This window comes from Lissotriton vulgaris, chromosome 9, assembly GCF_964263255.1.
Source record: "Lissotriton vulgaris chromosome 9, aLisVul1.2, whole genome shotgun sequence".
NCBI classification, from domain to species: Eukaryota; Metazoa; Chordata; class Amphibia; order Caudata; family Salamandridae; genus Lissotriton; species Lissotriton vulgaris.
Genome location: NC_141697.1, coordinates 1,045,293,930 through 1,045,316,075, shown reverse-complemented (window position 1 = coordinate 1,045,316,075; position 22,146 = coordinate 1,045,293,930). Strand labels below are relative to the sequence as shown.

At 45.1% G+C, this 22,146-nt stretch overlaps 1 protein-coding gene across 1 annotated transcript in view; it reads right to left on the bottom strand.

Annotated features, from left to right (window-relative positions):
• The window catches only part of SYN2 (synapsin II), a 1,078,985-nt gene that overhangs the window by 16,847 nt on the left and 1,039,992 nt on the right, over positions 1–22,146 (bottom strand). The window contains exon 12 of the mRNA XM_086938961.1: positions 10,129–10,357. Coding sequence (XP_086795087.1) covers positions 10,129–10,357 — 229 coding nt within the window. The remainder of the gene's footprint in view (positions 1–10,128; positions 10,358–22,146) is intronic.

Sequence of the window (22,146 nt, the reverse complement as noted above, 5' to 3'; positions counted from 1 at the left end):
GGTGTCCCAATGATTGTTTTAATGGTAGACCCCAGGCAGTCAATAAAAACAAAGGCTATCGGACGTGCACGGTAGTCTTATGGCCTCCGATGTCCTGTGCGGTCAACTAGTTTCATTTCAGCTAGGCCTTTTATTCTACTGGCTTTCATCAGGACCTTATATGTGTAGGGTGTTATAGGGGTTAGTATGAGTTTGTCAGTGCCCTGTGTGTAAAACACACTCTTACCACATATCAACATGAGCCCTGCCACTCTGAACTCTTTCTATACTCTTATGGATACATGACAAACATATTTTGATGGGATTTCAATTCCTTAATTGGGAAACCCCATTCTAAGAGGGAAAAGGAAGCAGTGGTGTTGAGGGGCCACTGTGCGCCATTGTGCCCTGTGCAGGAGCCTAGAGTTACTCAGTTGGGAGGCCAGAGAAACTACTTTGTTTGCCAGTCATCTTTGAGAAATGTAAAACTATGCAACACTCTTGTGAGTAACACAAAATGTGAAGGAAACATCAAACAAAGTCTGAAGGAGGTTGACCTAAACCAGTTAATGACCAAAGAGGGCTGACCCAAAGCTCACTCTCTTAGTATTGTGCTCAAAAGGTCTTTAAACAGCTAGCAAGAAAAATCCTGCTTGGCTTAGATATTTATGCTTGTTGAAATCTTGTGTTTTGTTGTGAGTTTGACAATTAGATATCGGTTTAAAAGGGATGTAAAGTCTTGTATACAACCCTTGGCTAAGGTTATGAACTGATACAAGGGTACACTCTGAATCCAACTCGATATACTTGAATAGGATGCAGAAGAATTCCCTCTTATGGCTCTAACAATGAAGCTGTGGGTCCTCTCCTGGCTCAGCTGTGAACAGCCTATCATCACTGAGGTGGCATTTCTTCTCAGCGGTTGCGGGGCAAATACATCATGGCAGTTTCAGGCAGAAAAGGCCTAGCCTCATATAGGCAGGCCTACGGATGCCCTGAAGATGGCAGCTCTCTAGTGGAAGGCTTTCAGGAAATGCAGACCTGACTGAGGCATCACCATTGGTTACGAAGATGTTCCACACCTTTAAATGCAACGTGTATCCAAGAAATAGATGGTGGGGTATCTGTCTCTGTGCTATGCTCAGGTTGGCACCAAAATCATGTAGGGTCCAACAAACCATTGGCTTTGATAAACTGGGCAAGCTGTGTGTTCATTATTTTCTCCATATTTTTTGCAGGAAGTGGAAGATGGGATATAGAGCTATTATAATTGGGATCAGCCGTATTCAGAGTGGATTTATTTATAATCGAGAGAATGGAGGATTTTTTCCAAAGAGGGAAAAACTCCCATAATAAACATTGAACTAAAAATGGCCAAGAGATTAATACCTATAAGATCGGGTATAAGCTTTAAGGCAGAGGCAGAGCATGGATCTAAAGGAGAGCCAGACTTAGCTGTAACAATAAATGTTGCTACCCGATCTGAAGTGACTGGGAGGAATTCAATGAAGGAAGTCTGGACAGAAGTGGCCTGAGAAGCTATATCAGTGATGTCGGAGTTGTTTGGGGCCTTAAACTTGGAACAAATTTGGTTTAGTTTATCCCTGAAGAAGTGAGCTAGTGTGTCGCAAAAGGTTTGACTGCAGGTAGCTACTTTGCTGCTTGATAAGGTGGTTAATTTAGTTACTACTTGAAATAGCTCCTTAGTGGATTTTTTTGCTAGTTCTATTTGTTTGGTAAATTAGTTACTTTTTTCTTTTGTCAGTAGGCATTTGTACTTTGATAGCCCCTGTTTATGGGGGTGTTTCTCGTAGTTACCATACTGAGAACGCTAGCGTCTTTCCTGTCTCCTACAATTTTATTGTTCAGATCTTAGTGCCTCAAAAAAACAAGGTGCAGAGGGTGTGGTCCTATTAGAAGAGGCTGATTTAAGTGGAGCTAACCTATTAAAAGTGACATTAAGCCAGTCAGTATAGTCTAGGGAGGCTAGGGAGGCTTGCTCAGCAACCGTGGCCCCTGTGCAGGTAAGAGGGGTAGGGCCGGGTTGGGGGATAATTGAATACAGTAGATCAGTGCTAATCCATTGCCTCGTTTAAGTGGTCTGTCCAGCCTGTGTACTGTACCTACTGCAGCATATGGTCATGTTTCAGTTAGAATCAGCAGATCTAGTTTCTAGCCATCTATAAAGTCAGACATACATATTCTAAATGACTTCTGCCTTGTACATTTCATAAGGATATCTGAAGACAATTTGAAGAAGTTACTGTACATTTTACGGTCTTGAAGCATCCTAGGGGTTGCTTATTGATTTATTTATTTATGAGATTTCTACAACGCACAACTACCCGGAGGTGTCTCTGCACTAAAAGATAGAGGGACATTGGATTAAAGGGAGTGCTTACTGGTTGAACAGCCATGTGTTTACCAACTTCCTGAATGTAATGAGGGATGGGATGGCCTTGATGTGAAGTGGAAGGCTATTCCACAGTTTGGCAGTGGCAACTATTTATTTATTTATTTTATTTATATACTTCTACAGCGCAAGAATCGAGCCCGAAAGGGTTATCTCCGCGCTTTGACAACAACAGGCGGCAAAGATACTGTATAGACAGCAGTCCTAAAGTTATGTCTCCATAAACAGATTTGTTTTTAGCATTTTTCTAAAGGTGAGGTGATTGGAGATCTGTCTTAAGCTGAGCGGCAAGTTGTTCCACAGGGCCGGCCCCACTGATGAGAGGGCTCGGCCGCCTTGTCTGGCTTTTTTAATGAATGGTGGTTTGAGCAGGAGTAGGTTACTTGACCGTAATTCTCGTTCTGGTTTGTAGGGCTGGAGTAGTTTGGCTAGATATTTGGGGCCATTTCCGAATAAACACTTATGTACAGTGCAGCAAATTTTGAATTTAACCCGTTGGCGTATTGGGAGCCAGTGAAGTTTTTTCAACAGGGGTCCAGAAGATGTTCTAGGGGGGGCATTCAGAATCAATCTTGCCGCCGTGTTCTGGACCACCTGCAAACGATTGATGGCATCCTCATTGGCTTGTATCAGAAGCCCGTTGCAATAGTCGAGGCGACTTATTACAAGGGCTTGAACCAGGGACGTTCTGTAGGTGTCAGGTAACAGGGGGAAGACTCGCCTGAGTAATCCAATGGTGTGGAAACAAGCACCTGCAATTACGTTTGCATGTTCTTTAAAAGTTAAGTTTTGGTCCAGTTTCACACCCAGATTTTTGATGGTGGGTCTAGGGGAGGGTACAGGTCCCAAATCTTGGGGCCACCAATCAGGGGACCAAAGCATGCTGGCTTTCCCAAAACACATCACTTCGGTCTTCCCGACATTGCACTGGAGGTAGTTGGCAGCCATCCAGTTGGAGATGGCCCTCATGCCTTCCGCAAAGTTTTCCCTAACATTAGGGTCAGGGGCATGGAAAGGGTAGAGGAGTTGAGTGTCGTCGGCATACGACACTGGAGTGAATCCGTACTTCCTCACAATCTCAGCAAGGGGGGCCACATATACATTGAATAATGTGGGGCTTAGACATGAGCCCCGTGGCACCCCCTTAGTGAGCGCCCTGGAGATGGAATGGTAGGGGCCCAGGCTGACAGATTGTGAGCGACCGGAGAGAAAACTTTCCAACCATGCAAGTGCCTGACCTCTAATGCCCACTCCTTTTAGCCGGTTCAGCAAGATCTTATGAGAAACAGTATCGAAAGCAGCTGACAGGTCTAATAGCACCAGAATCATCGAGCCTCCTCTATCCTGTGACATCTTGATGTTATCGGTCACGGAGAGGAGTGCAGATTCGGTGCTGTAGTTGGGCCTGAACCCAGATTGGGATTGGTCCAGGCCCCCTGTTGCTTCGATAAAGCTAGAGATCTGAGTGTTGACAAGTTTCTCAGCCAGTTTGGTCAGGAGGGGCAAAAGAGAGATAGGGCGGAGGTTGGAGAGTTCAGTCCAGGGAGAGGTGGTATTTTTACGTATCGGGTTCACAGTTGCCTCTTTCCACTGTTGCGGGAGCTTACCTTCTTTAAAAGAAAGGTTAAGGATTTTAGAAATGATAGGGCATAATGATCTGCTCAGGTTATTAGTTAACCTAGCCGGGAGAAGATCACGAGGAGAGCCAGATTCCATATTTTCCAGGAGTGTTTGTATTTCATTTTCTGTAATTTCTGGAATGACTTTAAGGGTCTCTGAAGGGGTTTCTTGACATAAGGTAGTGGAGTCTTCCGGGTTATTAGAGTGCTTGGCCAAGATTTTATTGTAAATGGTGTCAATTTTGTCCTCAAAGAAATGGGAAATATTGTTGCATAGTTCTTGAGAGAAGGTATCCGGACTTTCACATGCCAAGGGGTTAGTGAAAGTCTTGAGAATTTTATATAATTCTCTAGTGGAGTTAGCAGCTTCATCAAGCTGGGACCGCAGGCAGGTTTTTCTTGCCTTTTTGATGTTATTATAGTAGGTGGATATGGCCTGCTGGTAGAGTACCTTACTAGCAAGAGAGTGATCCTTTCTCCATTGCTTTTCCAGTCTCCTACATTTTTGTTTCTCTGTTTTTAGTGAGTCGGAATACCATATTTCTTTTTTGGTGGTCGGGGGTTTTTTGACAGTCTTTTGCGGGGCTAGAGAGTTTATGGTCTCTAGAAGAGAGCTATTTAGTTTGGATAAAGCCGAGTCGATGTTATCAGAATCGGAAATAGTTGGCTCTTTCCAGGTTTGTTCAAAGGAAATTGGAGTAATTTTGTGCCATGCTCTTTGGTAATGCTCATAGTGGCCGGGGGAGCAGAGGGTTTATCTAGTCTCAAGAAGGAGAATTCCAACATGCTGTGGTCAGACCAGCTGATGGATATAGGAGGGTGACAGTGTATTAAAGGATAGTTGGTAAAAATCAAGTCCAATGTATGGCCTTTCCTGTGAGTAGGGCCACAGTTTCTCAGGTGAAGACCTAAAAGAGCCAGATCGGCAAGGAGAAGCTTAGTATCAGGATCATCTGCAATATCTGCATGGAAATTGAAATCTCCGAGAACAATAAAATTTTCTTTAGCTCTTAAGTGTGGGGCTAGTATTTCAGTTAAGGCGAGTGAAAAGCCAGCATTGGGGCCCGGAGGTCGATATACTAGAGCGCCTTTCCAGTGATCCTTAGTTTTGGTGTGAATTTTAAAAAACATTATTTCCATAGTCGGTAAATTAATTTGTTCCACTACCGTAATATGGATGTTTTCTTTAAAAATGATGGCAATTCCTCCACCAATTTTTATAGGGCGGTCTTGTCTTAAAATTTTATATCCTTGAGGGATACCCAGAGTTATGGATGAAACAGTGTGAGGCTTCAGCCAGGTTTCCGTGAGGAAACATATTTCAGGTTTGTGACTTTGGATAGTATCCCAGATCTCTACATGATGTCGGGGCAATGATCGAACATTCAGGAGAAAACTTTTCCAGCCTTTAGTTTTTAAGGTGGTTTCATTGTCCCTAGCAGAACCAATAATAATGCCGTTGGAAGTGGCTTGGAATCTGCATAGGGGACAAGAAAACGGGCCCTCGGGAAAAGGCCAGTTGTCGCTGGCACACCTCTGTAATCCCTGAGGTTGGAGTGTTAGCAAGGACTGCGAGGTGTACCTGATGCGAGTGTCTTTAGTAGAGGCCATGGTGGAAAAGGCAAGCAGGGTATAGTGAGAGGCCCCTGGTCCCGTCCTGTCGCGGACGGGCGCAGACGGGCTTCTCTCTGGCGCGTCTCAGGCGCTTCGCTGCGCGCGACCGCTGCGCGCTTGCTGTGACGAGGGGGCTAAGTACCCTCAGGTGCAGCAACTAGAGCGCTGACCGCTCAGAGAAAGCGGAAGTTACCTTGCTCTGCCTGACCCGCCCTCCGCTCAACGGCACTGGTTGCCGAGTCGGACCGGGGCGGGCAGGACGTGGAATCGAGCCAAGGTATTTACTAATACTCAAGGCGAGTGGCGCTATTCAAGAGGCTGAAGATCTAAAATTAGAGCGCAATTAAAATACATGCAGAAACCATGTATTATATCACATGTTACAATTAAAAGCTATCGCTGTCTAGATCTGTATCTTAGTACCTGGGCGTCAGCGGGTTGAGGAGACGCTCTCACTGTCCCCCTACCACCCTAACTATGAATGCTCTGTCTCCCCAAGATGATTTCTTTGTACATGGTATGGATAGGCACCGTGCAGAGGAGGAGCGCAGGGTTCTGGTAGGAATATATGGGAAGAGTGCCTTTTTCAGGAACTCTAGACTGGAGTTATTGATCGCTTTATATGTTATACATAAAGCCTTAAATTTAGTTTGGCTTCTGATTGGTAGCCTGTGTAGTTGGCGAATAACTGGGGAAATAGATTTGAATTTAGGTGTACCGGACAGCATTCTTGCTGCAGCATTTTGCACTAGTTGTAACTTATTTAAGACTCTCTCCTGAGCATTCAGAAAGAGGCCATTACAAAAATGGATTTTTGCCATAACCAGCGTACACATGAGAGTCTTTCCCGCACTCGAGGGGGGAAAAGGGAGCAACTTCCTTACCGTTCTGAGAGTGTTAAAGGAAGCGGATACAATTGCATTTGCATGGTGGATGAACGAGAGCTTGTCATCGAACATAACTCCAAGGTTCCTGACTTTATTAACTGGTTGGGGCTGAGGTTCCACCTCGGTTGGCCACCACATAGGGGACCAGCCAGGGGTTAAACTGCCAAAGGTCATAACCTCCGTTTTATCGGAGTTTAACCTTAAACAGTTTTGTACCATTCAGGAACTGATGGCTAACATTCCCTCCTGAAAGCTGGCTGCCACTTGTAATCCATCATTATGTACTGCCAACACCAGTTGGGTGTCGTCAGCGTATGACGTTATTCTCATCCCTAGCTTTTTAATGATCATGGCCAGGTCTGACACGTGATATTAAATAAGGTCGGACTAATGGAGGATCCTTGTGGCACCCCACATGGAAGAGAAAACGTGGAAGAAAAGGATTCGCCCAGTTTAACCGCTTGAGTGCGATTAGCGAGGAAGGAGGTTAGTAGCACTTTGGCCTTATGTCCTATGCCCATGGCCGAGACACGGTCGATTAGAATGGAATGGTCGACCGTGTCAAAGGCTGCGGACAAATCCAATAGAACAAGGACCGCCGCACCCCCTTGATCTAAAATCATCCTAATTTCGTCCGCCGCCTTAATAAGGGTTGTCTCCGTCCCACGACCCTTCCTAAACACGAATTGAGTGGAGTCCAAAAGATTATTTTGATCAATGAATTGAGATAATTGAATATTCATTATTTTCTCCACAATCTTTGCAGGGAAAGGAAGGCAAGCAATCGGCCTATAGTTTTTGGGTTCAGTGGGATCCAAGTTAGGTTTTTTAATATGGGTTTAATAATGGCCTTCTTCCAAATTGATGGGTATAGGCCAGTGTGGAACATTGAATTAAAAAAACTAGCAAGAATAGGGGCTATGTGTTCTGGAATAAGTTTTGCCATTGAAGGAGGACAAGGATCCAGAGGGGAACCCGATTTTATGGTGAGAATGAGCTCTTTTACTAGTTCCGATGAGACTTGACTAAATTCTGCAAAGCCCGTAGCTGTGTGATTAGCCAGGCTATCTCTAGCAGGGGGATCTGGCTTAACTTGTGTAGCAAAATTAGAATAAATCTGAAGCACTTTGTCTTTGAAAAAATCAGCAAGAGAGTGGCACAGAGCAGGTGACACCTCTGTGACCATGCTTGTAGGTGTATTGGAGAGTTTGGTTGCCACCTGAAATAGCTGCTTGGTGGAATTGTGAGCCAACTCTATTTGTGTTTGATAGTACTGACTTTTTTCTGCTACAATGAGGTGCTTGTATTTAGTCAATGAGTCCTTATATAAATCTTTCGCATTATCGTCATAGTATTTGTGCCATTTTCTCTCTAGATTTCTGCACCGTTGTTTTTCCAATCTTAAGGCCTCTGAAAACCATGGGGCTGAAGGCACCTTTCGATTAGTGGAGACATTCTTAACTGGCACTGTTATGCTGAAGGATTTAGGAAGCCAAGAAGAGTAGTTATTGGCCGCTATGTCAGCATCTGCTATAGCTTCCTGCTGGGTAGAGGACAGTGTTTTTTGCAAGAGAGTCATATCAGTATTTTTCCATGCCCTAACATGTTTAGGGGGTACGCAAAATAGTGTGGCTTTCCTTAGCTTTTGTAATTTGTAAAGTAGAGAATATTGCAGAATGGTCAGTCCAAATGAGTCCAAATGAGTGGTAGGACAGAGGATATTGTGATATTAGTATTGCTGGTAAATAGTCCATCGTGGGTGTGACCCGCCATGTGAGTAGGTGTTATAACCAGCTGTTGTAAGCCTGATGACCATAGGTCTGCTATAAGGGATTCATTATCCTGTAAAGATTCTAGATGGAAGTTAAAATCTCCCAGTATGGTGTAATTGGGAGTTCCTGCCATCGGTTCCATAAGCTTGTGTACATTTTTAAGAAAGCCTGCTCGAGGGCTTGGAGGACGATAAATCAAAGATCCTCTAAATGTTTGAGTATTGGGAAAAGTGATAGAAAAGGACAGTGCTTCACACACTGATGATGTAATTGGTTCAGTTTTTATGGCAAACGTTTCTCGATGAATAATCGCCAACCCGCCGCCCTTTTTTAACAATCTTTCGTGTCTTGATACACAGTATCCTACTGGGGTAGCCGCACAGAAGTCAGGACCTGTAGAAGAGTCACCCCACGTTTCGGTTATAAACGCAAGATGTAACTTATGACTGATTAGTAATTCCTGTATTTAAATTTTGTGCTTAGGGAGGGAGCGAGCATTGATGAGTACAAAATGAATGGGGTTAGAATTAACATGAGAAAAGTGTTCACTGGGGGATAGTGCCAGAGCGGTTGGGGACACCTTAAGCAGGAAGTTGGGGCAAGTGGCTGGTATTTTGTTAGTGAAATCGCCCAGGCTAAAAATGGTACAGTCATGATTACTTACCACGTGCTTACCACCACGTTATGTGGCCAGAGAGTGACACAAAGCATTTCATTCATTTACCAACCATTATAAAGAGTGACACAAAGCATTTCATTCATTTACCAACCATTATAAAAGCCCTTGTACGCAGCATATAATTTCTCACTATTGTGTGAGCTCTCTCAGAAACCATAATACATGTAGGCCCCTGTGTATCGCTTCCTTTGCCTGCTTGCCTACAGCTAACCCAGTAGCAGAACCAAAAGTGCTGGTTTAAAATGGAATTTATCTCCAGACCACTTTTAAAAAGATATTTTCATGGGAAAATGTATTACACATGCGCACTTTACATGAGAACAAAAGCACTCATTTAGCCCTCGGCGGGTGGCTGCTAGTCTACTGAGTTAGGCCAGGTCCTCGGCTCCATCTTCTCGGCGTAAGACAGCCTGGCTCATTTGGAGATTGGAGATCCCTTCCTGGCAGGGACCTCTTTGATGAAAATGCATTCATTTGTGCATATCAGGTGTTCATTGAGCTTTGAAGAAGTAATGGAGCTTAAAAAATCATCTTACTCATAATCAGAAGATGGGATCTGGCTCCTGCACCGGAAACCTTTATGGATTGAATTCTGTCTACCAGAGTTGGACCAGCTAGATCCTCAGTTTAACCACTGGAACAGTAAGGACGTTTCCCTGCATCTGCTTTGGCATCTGGGACAAACACGGGAGACTCAAGCGCTAGGAAATTAAGAAGTAGCTTTGAAGGCTCAGTAACTCAGAAAGCGTAACTTCCTTTTTGGTTTATCATATCCCGAATGGTTTCAACAATCCTAGCTCTAATCATTCCACAATTGTAACAAAGAATCACAAACTTATGCTTTCCCGATTATGCATGCACCTTTATCATTTGTGTAGGATAGACACTAACATGAGGCGTCAATGAAAATATAATTACCTACCAGATTATTCAATCAAGCAATTGTTGTCAAATACATTAATATAGAAATACAGGTTTCTTTGTCAGCATCCCCTCAATTACCATAGATCTACATCCTTATATTTACAGTTACATTTGTTTGGAAAAAGGATGGTCACTTACTAGCTTCATAATTTGAGTTTTCTTTTTATGTACCCATTCCTTAAATGATGGCAATGAATTTACAATGTTAGCTACCAAGTGGAAACACAGAGACAGATCTTACTTCAGCTGTGGCTTCTGCTGTGGCAGTGTCCCAGCACCGGAAGAAGGTTGCCCCTGGGAACGCGGCTGTGTGGTTGTGGGCGCGGGAGGCTTAGGTGGTTTCTGAGGCTTGGAGACGGCAGGCTGCTTGAGATGATCCTGAGCAGGAGGCCGTGATGACAAGAGCCCACTCTGTGGTTGCAACAGCTCCTGGCTTTGTGATTGCATTTCCTGGGGTTGCACTGGGCCCCCTAATTTCAGTACAAGAAAAACTTCAAAATTTTACAGTGTTAAAGGTTTTTATTAGTCTTCAAATCCAGTTTTTGTTTCAAATATGGAAGCTGTTCCTTATGTGGAATTCATATTTCCCTAGTTATAAACTGATCTATAGATATTAATGAAAATAATCAACACACCTTTAGCCATGACACCGGTGATAATCGATTCAATTAACTACTGTAGTTGCATTCCCACGTTCGACACACTGTGCAGCTCCAAATAAGGGTTAACAAAAAAGGATTGTTCTGCCAAATTCTTAAATGTGAAATTGATAAAGATAACCTTTTACTAGTAAGTTATAGATGGCTGTATTTTATGCAAAACAAATTTGAGTTGGAAATTATTAATTCTTTGGAAATTGGTATAACGTTTTCACTCTGTTTTAGGTCTTTAGCAAATGCACATTCATTGTATTTTACGTTAATACATAATCATCAACATTTTTCACTGCTATTGTTGGACTAGAGTCTTGATATCTGTAATCTATAGAAAATAGACAACTAAATCATGACTACAAGCATTCCCTTTGTTCTTTATCTGTAGTCACAATTTTTTCACTTCTAGAAATGTTTCATTTGTAATACCTACGGGGGAAGCAAAATGTTTACCAAACTACAGATTAGCTGCGAAAAGTAGCAAGTGTTAAATACTGCAGTGCTGTAATTTAATTTTTTTGTGAAAGGAAATGATCAAAATATTTTTTATCAATACAATCTATAGGAGCAGCCTATTTCAACCACCTGGATTTAGAGGCAATGGATGGATATTAAAAAAAGGTTTCCTAATGGGCCATATCAGAAAAATATAGAAGCTCTCAATCCTGCCATACGCCATAAAAGTAAGAATAGGATAAATCAACAAACTCAGGACATTTGGCTGTAACAATGATAAAAGAAACAGAAATAACTTCATAATCAGTACACAATGCTTAACTGATCACACAGTGCAAAGCAAAAGAAGCGAAAATAAACATGTATATTTTGTACATGGTAAGGCGGTGGAGAACCATGATTTGTGTAGCTGTATTTGGTCCTGTTAACATGGGATCCTCCCTTAGATTAATACACAAAAATCACTAAATTTCACTTAAAATCCATTGGCCTAATGGACGTTGACAGTGTTATGGCCCATTACCATTGGGGGGAGGTCATCATCAGGACAATAATAATTTGTGAGCAGAGCAGTATTTGAATGTGCCAATTCATAGCACATGCCAAGGTTGATTAATTTCTGGGATCATAAAGCGGTCTTGCCTATAAAGAAACTTCCACTATTGAACCCCTGTCATTTCTATTGACCTAATAAATCTGGCAAACCTATTAGAAAACTCACAATGTCAAATCCCGGTAGGATAGTTCAGGGGTTTAGGAAGTCTACCTTCAAGACTTGTGACACGTAGAAGGCTAAAGGTTCCAATCATTTAGACACAGCTTAGTAGACACACTCAAAGTAGAAGAAGGATGTGTTGGCTCATGAAAGAGACAAAACATCCTCTGAGTCTTCTAAGGTCACTTAATAAGTATTGTTTAGTTTTGTAATACCAAAATCTAATGTTAATGTGCCAAGATGCAATTCACATTGGTCTGTGCGTCCTGTAAGTGGTAATGGACAATGACAGAAATTTGAAAGTGAGAAAATATCACCTTTGTCACCCACCTTGCAGATTTTGAAGAACGTCTAACCTAACATTGCATCACTGTGATGAATATTCAACACTTTGGACTGTGAAAGATCACATTCTTTTTATATAACCTAGGTGTAATTAGGATGCGGAATACACCTCTCAAACAGTTCCTTGTATGATGTTTTGTACATTTTCACCTTTCAATGAATCTGAATGGATTGAACAGAGTACATCTTTTCAAACAAACTCTCAAATTGTTCAATGATGACTGTCTCACCATTAAATAAAGCATCTGTAGCCCGTCTCTAAATAGGGTGGACCTTCCAATGACATAGAGCAGGAGATTCTACAGCAACTGGACCAGAGGGGAAGGTTTTTCTACCAGGATGGCCAACTGCATCTCTTGCATCATAAACAAAGCAGTTCCACTTCCTCTAAGTGATGTTGGAGAACTTGGAACATTAGACCCTTAGGTTTTTCTCTTATGTGTTTTTCTTTTTACATTTAAATTCATCCCAATACAGTCAATGGAGAATTTGGAACACACCTCTTCATTATCTCAAAATATTTTTTTACCTTTGTAATGCTGGGTACCAGGCATGGTTATACACCAACTGTCGCAATATCATAGATGTATGACTTTCTGATGTTCAAAGGCATATCAGAACCTTGAAGGACAAATTTAAAACATCCTAAAGCATTACTTTAATCTAGGTATGTTTTGTAATATTTAATTCATATCAATTAAGGTCGTCTTTCAACGTTTTGTGAATTATAAGGTGGTAAGTTTTGTTCTTCACTTAAATGAAGAGTTTGGTATATGTAGTAAGAAACATAAAAGTGTGGATGCGGGCCATGAACTAGACGCTGAGCCATAAGAGTAATAGTAAAAGACTGGAATAGAGGTACTAGCATTAAAGCATCACACTCGTGTTGCATGGCATCTATTACACATGCATCTTGTTCTCAGAACAGTGCTGAACATACAAAAGGAATTTATTGTTTACTAGCACAACTTCAGTATGCGCCTGATCAGATTAGTGCTTTCCCCTAATGCATTGCACTCTATTACTCCATTACTCTATCCGTTGCACAATTTTGTTTTCCTTTTTTCAGGGAGATCAGTGCTTCTGGTTCCTTAATGTTAATGCTGGCACACCTATATTTGGGAACATCTAAGGAGGGAAGGCCTGCAAAATTAGATTATGTATGTATATCTGTGGGTCTTATTACAAGTATCATAGACTTCTGACTTTTTCCCACAAGAGTGTAAATAGAATAGCAGAGCTTCTCTACTGAGCTGACTATTTGCACACACATACAACAATGAGGAATTCAGCCCATTTACAGCCCCACCATTACAGTGGGTGTGACATGGCACAACACTGTCTTCTAGCTATGTAGCCGAGGATATTTTATGATAATTCCAGCATTGTTAAAGTGATCAGTGGTAGCTTTGGGCATAGATTCCTTTCTACCTGATACTTTGTAGCTTCTAAAGTAGGTCAAATGAAAGGCATCCACATTTAATCAATTTGCTTCAATGCATGTGTCTCATTATGCTGGGACTGCCCTCGCGTTGAGTTCTTCAATATATTAAGTACATTGAGACCATTATTAAGTCTCTCATTGTTTGTGGGTAATGCCTCTATTATTTTTGAAAAGACAAGGGATATGAATATAAGACTTCTGAAAAATGTTAATGAAATTTCAGATACACATTTTACTTAGGTAATTGTTGTAAATTATCCTATTTTTACAGCATTCTCTCTTGTTGCTCTATTGTTTTATTGAGATGGCACGTGGCCCATGGATGCTGTCTGGGTCTTTCACTTACTATGCAAAACAATATATTTAAATAAAAGACCAAAAAATGCCCATTTTTTATAGACAAATATATTTCACATTGTTGTGATTCAGGCACAAGCTCCAAAATCCAATCTACATGAACATGGAGCTTTGTGGAAACTCCTGAGCTTAACTGATCAACAGGAACATCTGTGTAGGTGTTCACTACTCTCCATGGCAGAGATTATGGTTCTCCCGGGCCCCATCGGTATATGTCTTTGTCTTCCATTAATCATCCAATTGACCGGTATTAGAGCTTAGATCATGATGAGCAAGATTTAAAAAATCACCTTACACAACATATTTACTGATCCAAGACATGAGAAGCTGAAAGTACACTCTGCCCTTGTTAAACACAGTTACGCATGAAACTGAGACAAGTGTAGTAAAAGCACCATAAAAGCATGCTTTAAAATAATAATAGGAAAACATATATACAAAATAATTAGAATGCATATAAACAAGTTGCTTTAATACATTCTTTTGCATATGTTGTTTATTAACATTTACTAATGAAATTATGCTGAGGCTTCGTGTTTCTAATGCTTTCTTTTAGAATGCACCATTTATATTTCCTATTTGAATCGATTTAATACCATTATGTTTGACGTTGATTTGGAGTCTATTTCATTTAAAATGTGTGATGCCAATTTAAAGGCGCTTTTGATAAAACTTTTTATCTAATGCTGACCACTTACGATTCTGTTTATTTGTCATGTAGATGTATAATTCTTGAAAAACGTGAATGTTTCCTCAATGTTCACAGTGAATATTTCTGTGGGAACAGGATTTCAGCTGTTGCTATAGATGGTTACTTTAAATCTCCTTTCACCAAGGTTAGGCATATGTGGACTTCCAAATCTCTGGTTTCTCATGACCAGCATGGGTTAGAATCTCACTGTTGCAAGTGTCCTAGGTGACATTATGTGCAGCTGAACATATGATATTCTTTCGATGGTGGTGTGATGCTACTTCACTGGAACACTGTTAGAACTTTATAAAAGAAGAGACCTTAAAGAAGGGGCAACACCATACTTTTTCTTTTCTCCCTGAGAGAGGACTCTATGCTGATTGTTTTTTGAGAACTATTCACTTACTCTTGGACTGCTTTGCCGAGGCTACAGTCGGTAGTTGATGTACTGAAACTTTGTTTGCCATTTAAAATACTTTTCCTTTTTTTCTTTGTTGTATGCTAAAGGACTCACATTTATACGAATTTTAAATTTGAACCTCATAGGATATGAGTTGTTAGACAACAAACTATCTTTCTGCCTAAATGGTGGTGGGACTCTGTAAACTGATTTTATAATAACTATCAAATTAAGCCTGGCTAAATGTTTGGTGCTGTTATAAAAGCTTTGATGGTCTTAACTGAAATTCTCAAGAGATTGCTCGTGGCAAGGAACTCTGAATCTTTATTACAATAACCAAAATAATCTAATACCTGTCTGACTCTATTATTGAGTCCTGTTGGTTCTTCCATTCAAACAGGGCTATTTTCTAATGACTTAACACCTTGGCTGCTTAAGATATTCCCCTGCTGTGCTGGACCATAATAGAAATGGGTGTGATCATGACGAGCACTGTGCTTCATGACGAGCTGAGCTCGTCATGAGCACCGAAGGGGGTTTTATGTGTTGTAGAGAGAAACAGCAAGCTCTGTTAAAACATCAGGTGTGAATTATTTTATTTTGTTTTGCGTTGCTGTTGCAGAGCTTTTGGTCTGCATAATCCTAATTCGACTTAACTTCCTCAGGAGCAAACAAACAAAATTGTCAATGTACCCATAAAGGACCAAGCACCTGACCAGTTATCCCTAAGCTATATGTGTAATGGGATTTCTCCATCAATTGTGTGTGCACACTGTTAGAGAACCCACTGCCACAGTGCAATCCAAAACAGGATTATAACTAACAGGATAAATTGCAAAGGTACACCACTTAATAGCAAAAGACAATAGACACATCACAAAGCATCTGGTTTGTGTCCAAGGTATTTTTCAAATGATATCTTTTATTCAAAAAAAGATTTTTCTTTCATAAAAAGACCATAGCCGACGCGTTTAATCCAATAACGGACTTCTTCAGGGCTGTGAATTCAAGAAACATATAAATATATATATATATATATATATATATATATATATATATATATATATATATATATATATATGCAAGCTCCAAAGTGTGTCCATCAGCTTGGCTTCGCACTCGACCAACAGCAGCAGAGAGTAGGACTCTCTTTCCGGTACAGGCGGTTGCCGCTTGGATCACTCCGTGCAGGTGTGCCTGACGCGTTTCGAAAGCTCCTCAGCTTTCTCTTCAGAGGCTTTCACGGAGATTCACGCTCCCAATTTCAACAATGCACGCCCTCCAATAGGATGACGATGTTGGCTGAGCATTGTGGGAGCGGTAGTTCTTATGGATGCGGATATTGACTCAGGCAGGGGGTTCCGTCTTAAATCCCTGCTGTTACCCCACATGTTCGATGAGGTGTCTCCTCTTCGAGTGGTCCCTTGATTGTGTGCTTTCCGCACTACACTTCCCAGAAGTCTCATTGGAGCCTCCCATCGGCGGGTGAGTTATACGTATTTGGAGAAGTGTAGCGGGTGCGCACACCGCTTCCGTTAAAGCCCCTGAAGAGAAGCAGATGGAGCTTCGAAACGCGTCGGGCAGATCCATTACGGAGCGGCATCTACAAGCGGATCCCCGCCCTCACCTACACATAAATAAAGCTGCTGCTCGCGTGCTACTCAATGGTGGACAACCTTGGAGCGAGAATCTAAATGCGGCAGTCCAGCCGCAGAGTATGCACCAATCCCGTTAACGTGGGGGTCACGGCAGTGAAGTAGCAGCCGTACATGGGATTGAGGACGGGCCCACTTGTGGAGTCCATCCAGGACTTGATTGTGTGCTTTCCGCACTACACTTCCCAGAAGTCTCATTGGAGCCTCCCATCGGCGGGTGAGTTATACGTATTTGGAGAAGTGTAGCGGGTGCGCACACCGCTTCCGTTAAAGCCCCTGAAGAGAAGCAGATGGAGCTTCGAAACGCGTCGGGCAGATCCATTACGGAGCGGCATCTACAAGCGGATCCCCGCCCTCACCTACACATAAATAAAGCTGCTGCTCGCGTGCTACTCAATGGTGGACAACCTTGGAGCGAGAATCTAAATGCGGCAGTCCAGCCGCAGAGTATGCACCACCCCGTTAACGTGGGGGTCACGGCAGTGAAGTAGCAGCCGTACATGGGATCGAGGACGGGCCCACTTGTGGAGTCCATCCAGGACTTGATTGTGTGCTTTCCGCACTACACTTCCCAGAAGTCTCATTGGAGCCTCCCATCGGCGGGTGAGTTATACGTATTTGGAGAAGTGTAGCGGGTGCGCACACCGCTTACGTTAAAGCCCCTGAAGAGAAGCAGATGGAGCTTCGAAACGCGTCGGGCAGATCCATTACGGAGCGGCATCTACAAGCGGATCCCCGCCCTCACCTACACATAAATAAAGCTGCTGCTCGCGTGCTACTCAATGGTGGACAACCTTGGAGCGAGAATCTAAATGCGGCAGTCCAGCCGCAGAGTATGCACCACCCCGTTAACGTGGGGGTCACGGCAGTGAAGTAGCAGCCGTACATGGGATCGAGGACGGGCCCACTTGTGGAGTCCATCCAGGACTTGATTGTGTGCTTTCCGCACTACACTTCCCAGAAGTCTCATTGGAGCCTCCCATCGGCGGGTGAGTAATACGTATTTGGAGAAGTGTAGCGGGTGCGCACAACGCTTCCGTTAAAGCCCCTGAAGAGAAGCAGATGGAGCTTCGAAACGCGTCGGGCAGATCCATTACGGAGCGGCATCTACAAGCGGATCCCCGCCCTCACCTACACATAAATAAAGCTGCTGCTCGCGTGCTACTCAATGGTGGACAACCTTGGAGCGAGAATCTAAATGCGGCAGTCCAGCCGCAGAGTATGCACCACCCCGTTAACGTGGGGGTCACGGCAGTGAAGTAGCAGCCGTACATGGGATCGAGGACGGGCCCACTTGTGGAGTCCATCCAGGACTTGATTGTGTGCTTTCCGCACTACACTTCCCAGAAGTCTCATTGGAGCCTCCCATCGGCGGGTGAGTTATACGTATTTGGAGAAGTGTAGCGGGTGCGCACACCGCTTCCGTTAAAGCCCCTGAAGAGAAGCAGATGGAGCTTCGAAACGCGTCGGGCAGATCCATTACGGAGCGGCATCTACAAGCGGATCCCCGCCCTCACCTACACATAAATAAAGCTGCTGCTCGCGTGCTACTCAATGGTGGACAACCTTGGAGCGAGAATCTAAATGCGGCAGTCCAGCCGCAGAGTATGCACCACCCCGTTAACGTGGGGGTCACGGCAGTGAAGTAGCAGCCGTACATGGGATCGAGGACGGGCCCACTTGTGGAGTCCATCCAGGACTTGATTGTGTGCTTTCCGCACTACACTTCCCAGAAGTCTCATTGGAGCCTCCCATCGGCGGGTGAGTTATACGTATTTGGAGAAGTGTAGCGGGTGCGCACACCGCTTCCGTTAAAGCCCCTGAAGAGAAGCAGATGGAGCTTCGAAACGCGTCGGGCAGATCCATTACGGAGCGGAATCTACAAGCGGATCCCCGCCCTCACCTACACATAAATAAAGCTGCTGCTCGCGTGCTACTCAATGGTGGACAACCTTGGAGCGAGAATCTAAATGCGGCAGTCCAGCTGCAGAGTATGCACCACCCCGTTAACGTGGGGGTCACGGCAGTGAAGTAGCAGCCGTACATGGGATCGAGGACGGGCCCACTTGTGGAGTCCATCCAGGACTTGATTGTGTGCTTTCCGCACTACACTTCCCAGAAGTCTCATTGGAGCCTCCCATCGGCGGGTGAGTTATACGTATTTGGAGAAGTGTAGCGGGTGCGCACACCGCTTACGTTAAAGCCCCTGAAGAGAAGCAGATGGAGCTTCGAAACGCGTCGGGCAGATCCATTACGGAGCGGCATCTACAAGCGGATCCCCGCCCTCACCTACACATAAATAAAGCTGCTGCTCGCGTGCTACTCAATGGTGGACAACCTTGGAGCGAGAATCTAAATGCGGCAGTCCAGCCGCAGAGTATGCACCACCCCGTTAACGTGGGGGTCACGGCAGTGAAGTAGCAGCCGTACATGGGATCGAGGACGGGCCCACTTGTGGAGTCCATCCAGGACTTGATTGTGTGCTTTCCGCACTACACTTCCCAGAAGTCTCATTGGAGCCTCCCATCGGCGGGTGAGTTATACGTATTTGGAGAAGTGTAGCGGGTGCGCACACCGCTTCCGTTAAAGCCCCTGAAGAGAAGCAGATGGAGCTTCGAAACGCGTCGGGCAGATCCATTACGGAGCGGCATCTACAAGCGGATCCCCGCCCTCACCTACACATAAATAAAGCTGCTGCTCGCGTGCTACTCAATGGTGGACAACCTTGGAGCGAGAATCTAAATGCGGCAGTCCAGCCGCAGAGTATGCACCACCCCGTTAACGTGGGGGTCACGGCAGTGAAGTAGCAGCCGTACATGGGATCGAGGACGGGCCCACTTGTGGAGTCCATCCAGGACTTGATTGTGTGCTTTCCGCACTACACTTCCCAGAAGTCTCATTGGAGCCTCCCATCGGCGGGTGAGTTATACGTATTTGGAGAAGTGTAGCGGGTGCGCACACCGCTTCCGTTAAAGCCCCTGAAGAGAAGCAGATGGAGCTTCGAAACGCGTCGGGCAGATCCATTACGGAGCGGCATCTACAAGCGGATCCCCGCCCTCACCTACACATAAATAAAGCTGCTGCTCGCGTGCTACTCAATGGTGGACAACCTTGGAGCGAGAATCTAAATGCGGCAGTCCAGCCGCAGAGTATGCACCACCCCGTTAACGTGGGGGTCACGGCAGTGAAGTAGCAGCCGTACATGGGATCGAGGACGGGCCCACTTGTGGAGTCCATCCAGGACTTGATTGTGTGCTTTCCGCACTACACTTCCCAGAAGTCTCATTGGAGCCTCCCATCGGCGGGTGAGTTATACGTATTTGGAGAAGTGTAGCAGGTGCGCACACCGCTTCCGTTAAAGCCCCTGAAGAGAAGCAGATGGAGCTTCGAAACGCGTCGGGCAGATCCATTACGGAGCGGCATCTACAAGCGGATCCCCGCCCTCACCTACACATAAATAAAGCTGCTGCTCGCGTGCTACTCAATGGTGGACAACCTTGGAGCGAGAATCTAAATGCGGCAGTCCAGCCGCAGAGTATGCACCACCCCGTTAACGTGGGGGTCACGGCAGTGAAGTAGCAGCCGTACATGGGATCGAGGACGGGCCCACTTGTGGAGTCCATCCAGGACTTGATTGTGTGCTTTCCGCACTACACTTCCCAGAAGTCTCATTGGAGCCTCCCATCGGCGGGTGAGTTATACGTATTTGGAGAAGTGTAGTGGGTGCGCACACCGCTTCCGTTAAAGCCCCTGAAGAGAAGCAGATGGAGCTTCGAAACGCGTCGGGCAGATCCATTACGGAGCGGCATCTACAAGCGGATCCCCGCCCTCACCTACACATAAATAAAGCTGCTGCTCGCGTGCTACTCAATGGTGGACAACCTTGGAGCGAGAATCTAAATGCAGCAGTCCAGCCGCAGAGTATGCACCACCCCGTTAACGTGGGGGTCACGGCAGTGAAGTAGCAGCCGTACATGGGATCGAGGACGGGCCCACTTGTGGAGTCCATCCAGGACTTGATTGTGTGCTTTCCGCACTACACTTCCCAGAAGTCTCATTGGAGCCTCCCATCGGCGGGTGAGTTATACGTATTTGGAGAAGTGTAGCGGGTGCGCACACCGCTTCCGTTAAAGCCCCTGAAGAGAAGCAGATGGAGCTTCGAAACGCGTCGGGCAGATCCATTACGGAGCGGCATCTACAAGCGGATCCCCGCCCTCACCTACACATAAATAAAGCTGCTGCTCGCGTGCTACTCAATGGTGGACAACCTTGGAGCGAGAATCTAAATGCGGCAGTCCAGCCGCAGAGTATGCACCACCCCGTTAACGTGGGGGTCACGGCAGTGAAGTAGCAGCCGTACATGGGATCGAGGACGGGCCCACTTGTGGAGTCCATCCAGGACTTGATTGTGTGCTTTCCGCACTACACTTCCCAGAAGTCTCATTGGAGCCTCCCATCGGCGGGTGAGTTATACGTATTTGGAGAAGTGTAGCAGGTGCGCACACCGCTTCCGTTAAAGCCCCTGAAGAGAAGCAGATGGAGCTTCGAAACGCGTCGGGCAGATCCATTACGGAGCGGCATCTACAAGCGGATCCCCGCCCTCACCTACACATAAATAAAGCTGCTGCTCGCGTGCTACTCAATGGTGGACAACCTTGGAGCGAGAATCTAAATGCGGCAGTCCAGCCGCAGAGTATGCACCACCCCGTTAACGTGGGGGTCACGGCAGTGAAGTAGCAGCCGTACATGGGATCGAGGACGGGCCCACTTGTGGAGTCCATCCAGGACTTGATTGTGTGCTTTCCGCACTACACTTCCCAGAAGTCTCATTGGAGCCTCCCATCGGCGGGTGAGTTATACGTATTTGGAGAAGTGTAGTGGGTGCGCACACCGCTTCCGTTAAAGCCCCTGAAGAGAAGCAGATGGAGCTTCGAAACGCGTCGGGCAGATCCATTACGGAGCGGCATCTACAAGCGGATCCCCGCCCTCACCTACACATAAATAAAGCTGCTGCTCGCGTGCTACTCAATGGTGGACAACCTTGGAGCGAGAATCTAAATGCGGCAGTCCATCCGCAGAGTATGCACCACCCCGTTAACGTGGGGGTCACGGCAGTGAAGTAGCAGCCGTACATGGGATCGAGGACGGGCCCACTTGTGGAGTCCATCCAGGACTTGATTGTGTGCTTTCCGCACTACACTTCCCAGAAGTCTCATTGGAGCCTCCCATCGGCGGGTGAGTTATACGTATTTGGAGAAGTGTAGCGGGTGCGCACACCGCTTCCGTTAAAGCCCCTGAAGAGAAGCAGATGGAGCTTCGAAACGCGTCGGGCAGATCCATTACGGAGCGGCATCTACAAGCGGATCCCCGCCCTCACCTACACATAAATAAAGCTGCTGCTCGCGTGCTACTCAATGGTGGACAACCTTGGAGCGAGAATCTAAATGCGGCAGTCCAGCCGCAGAGTATGCACCACCCCGTTAACGTGGGGGTCAAGGCAGTGAAGTAGCAGCCGTACATGGGATCGAGGACGGGCCCACTTG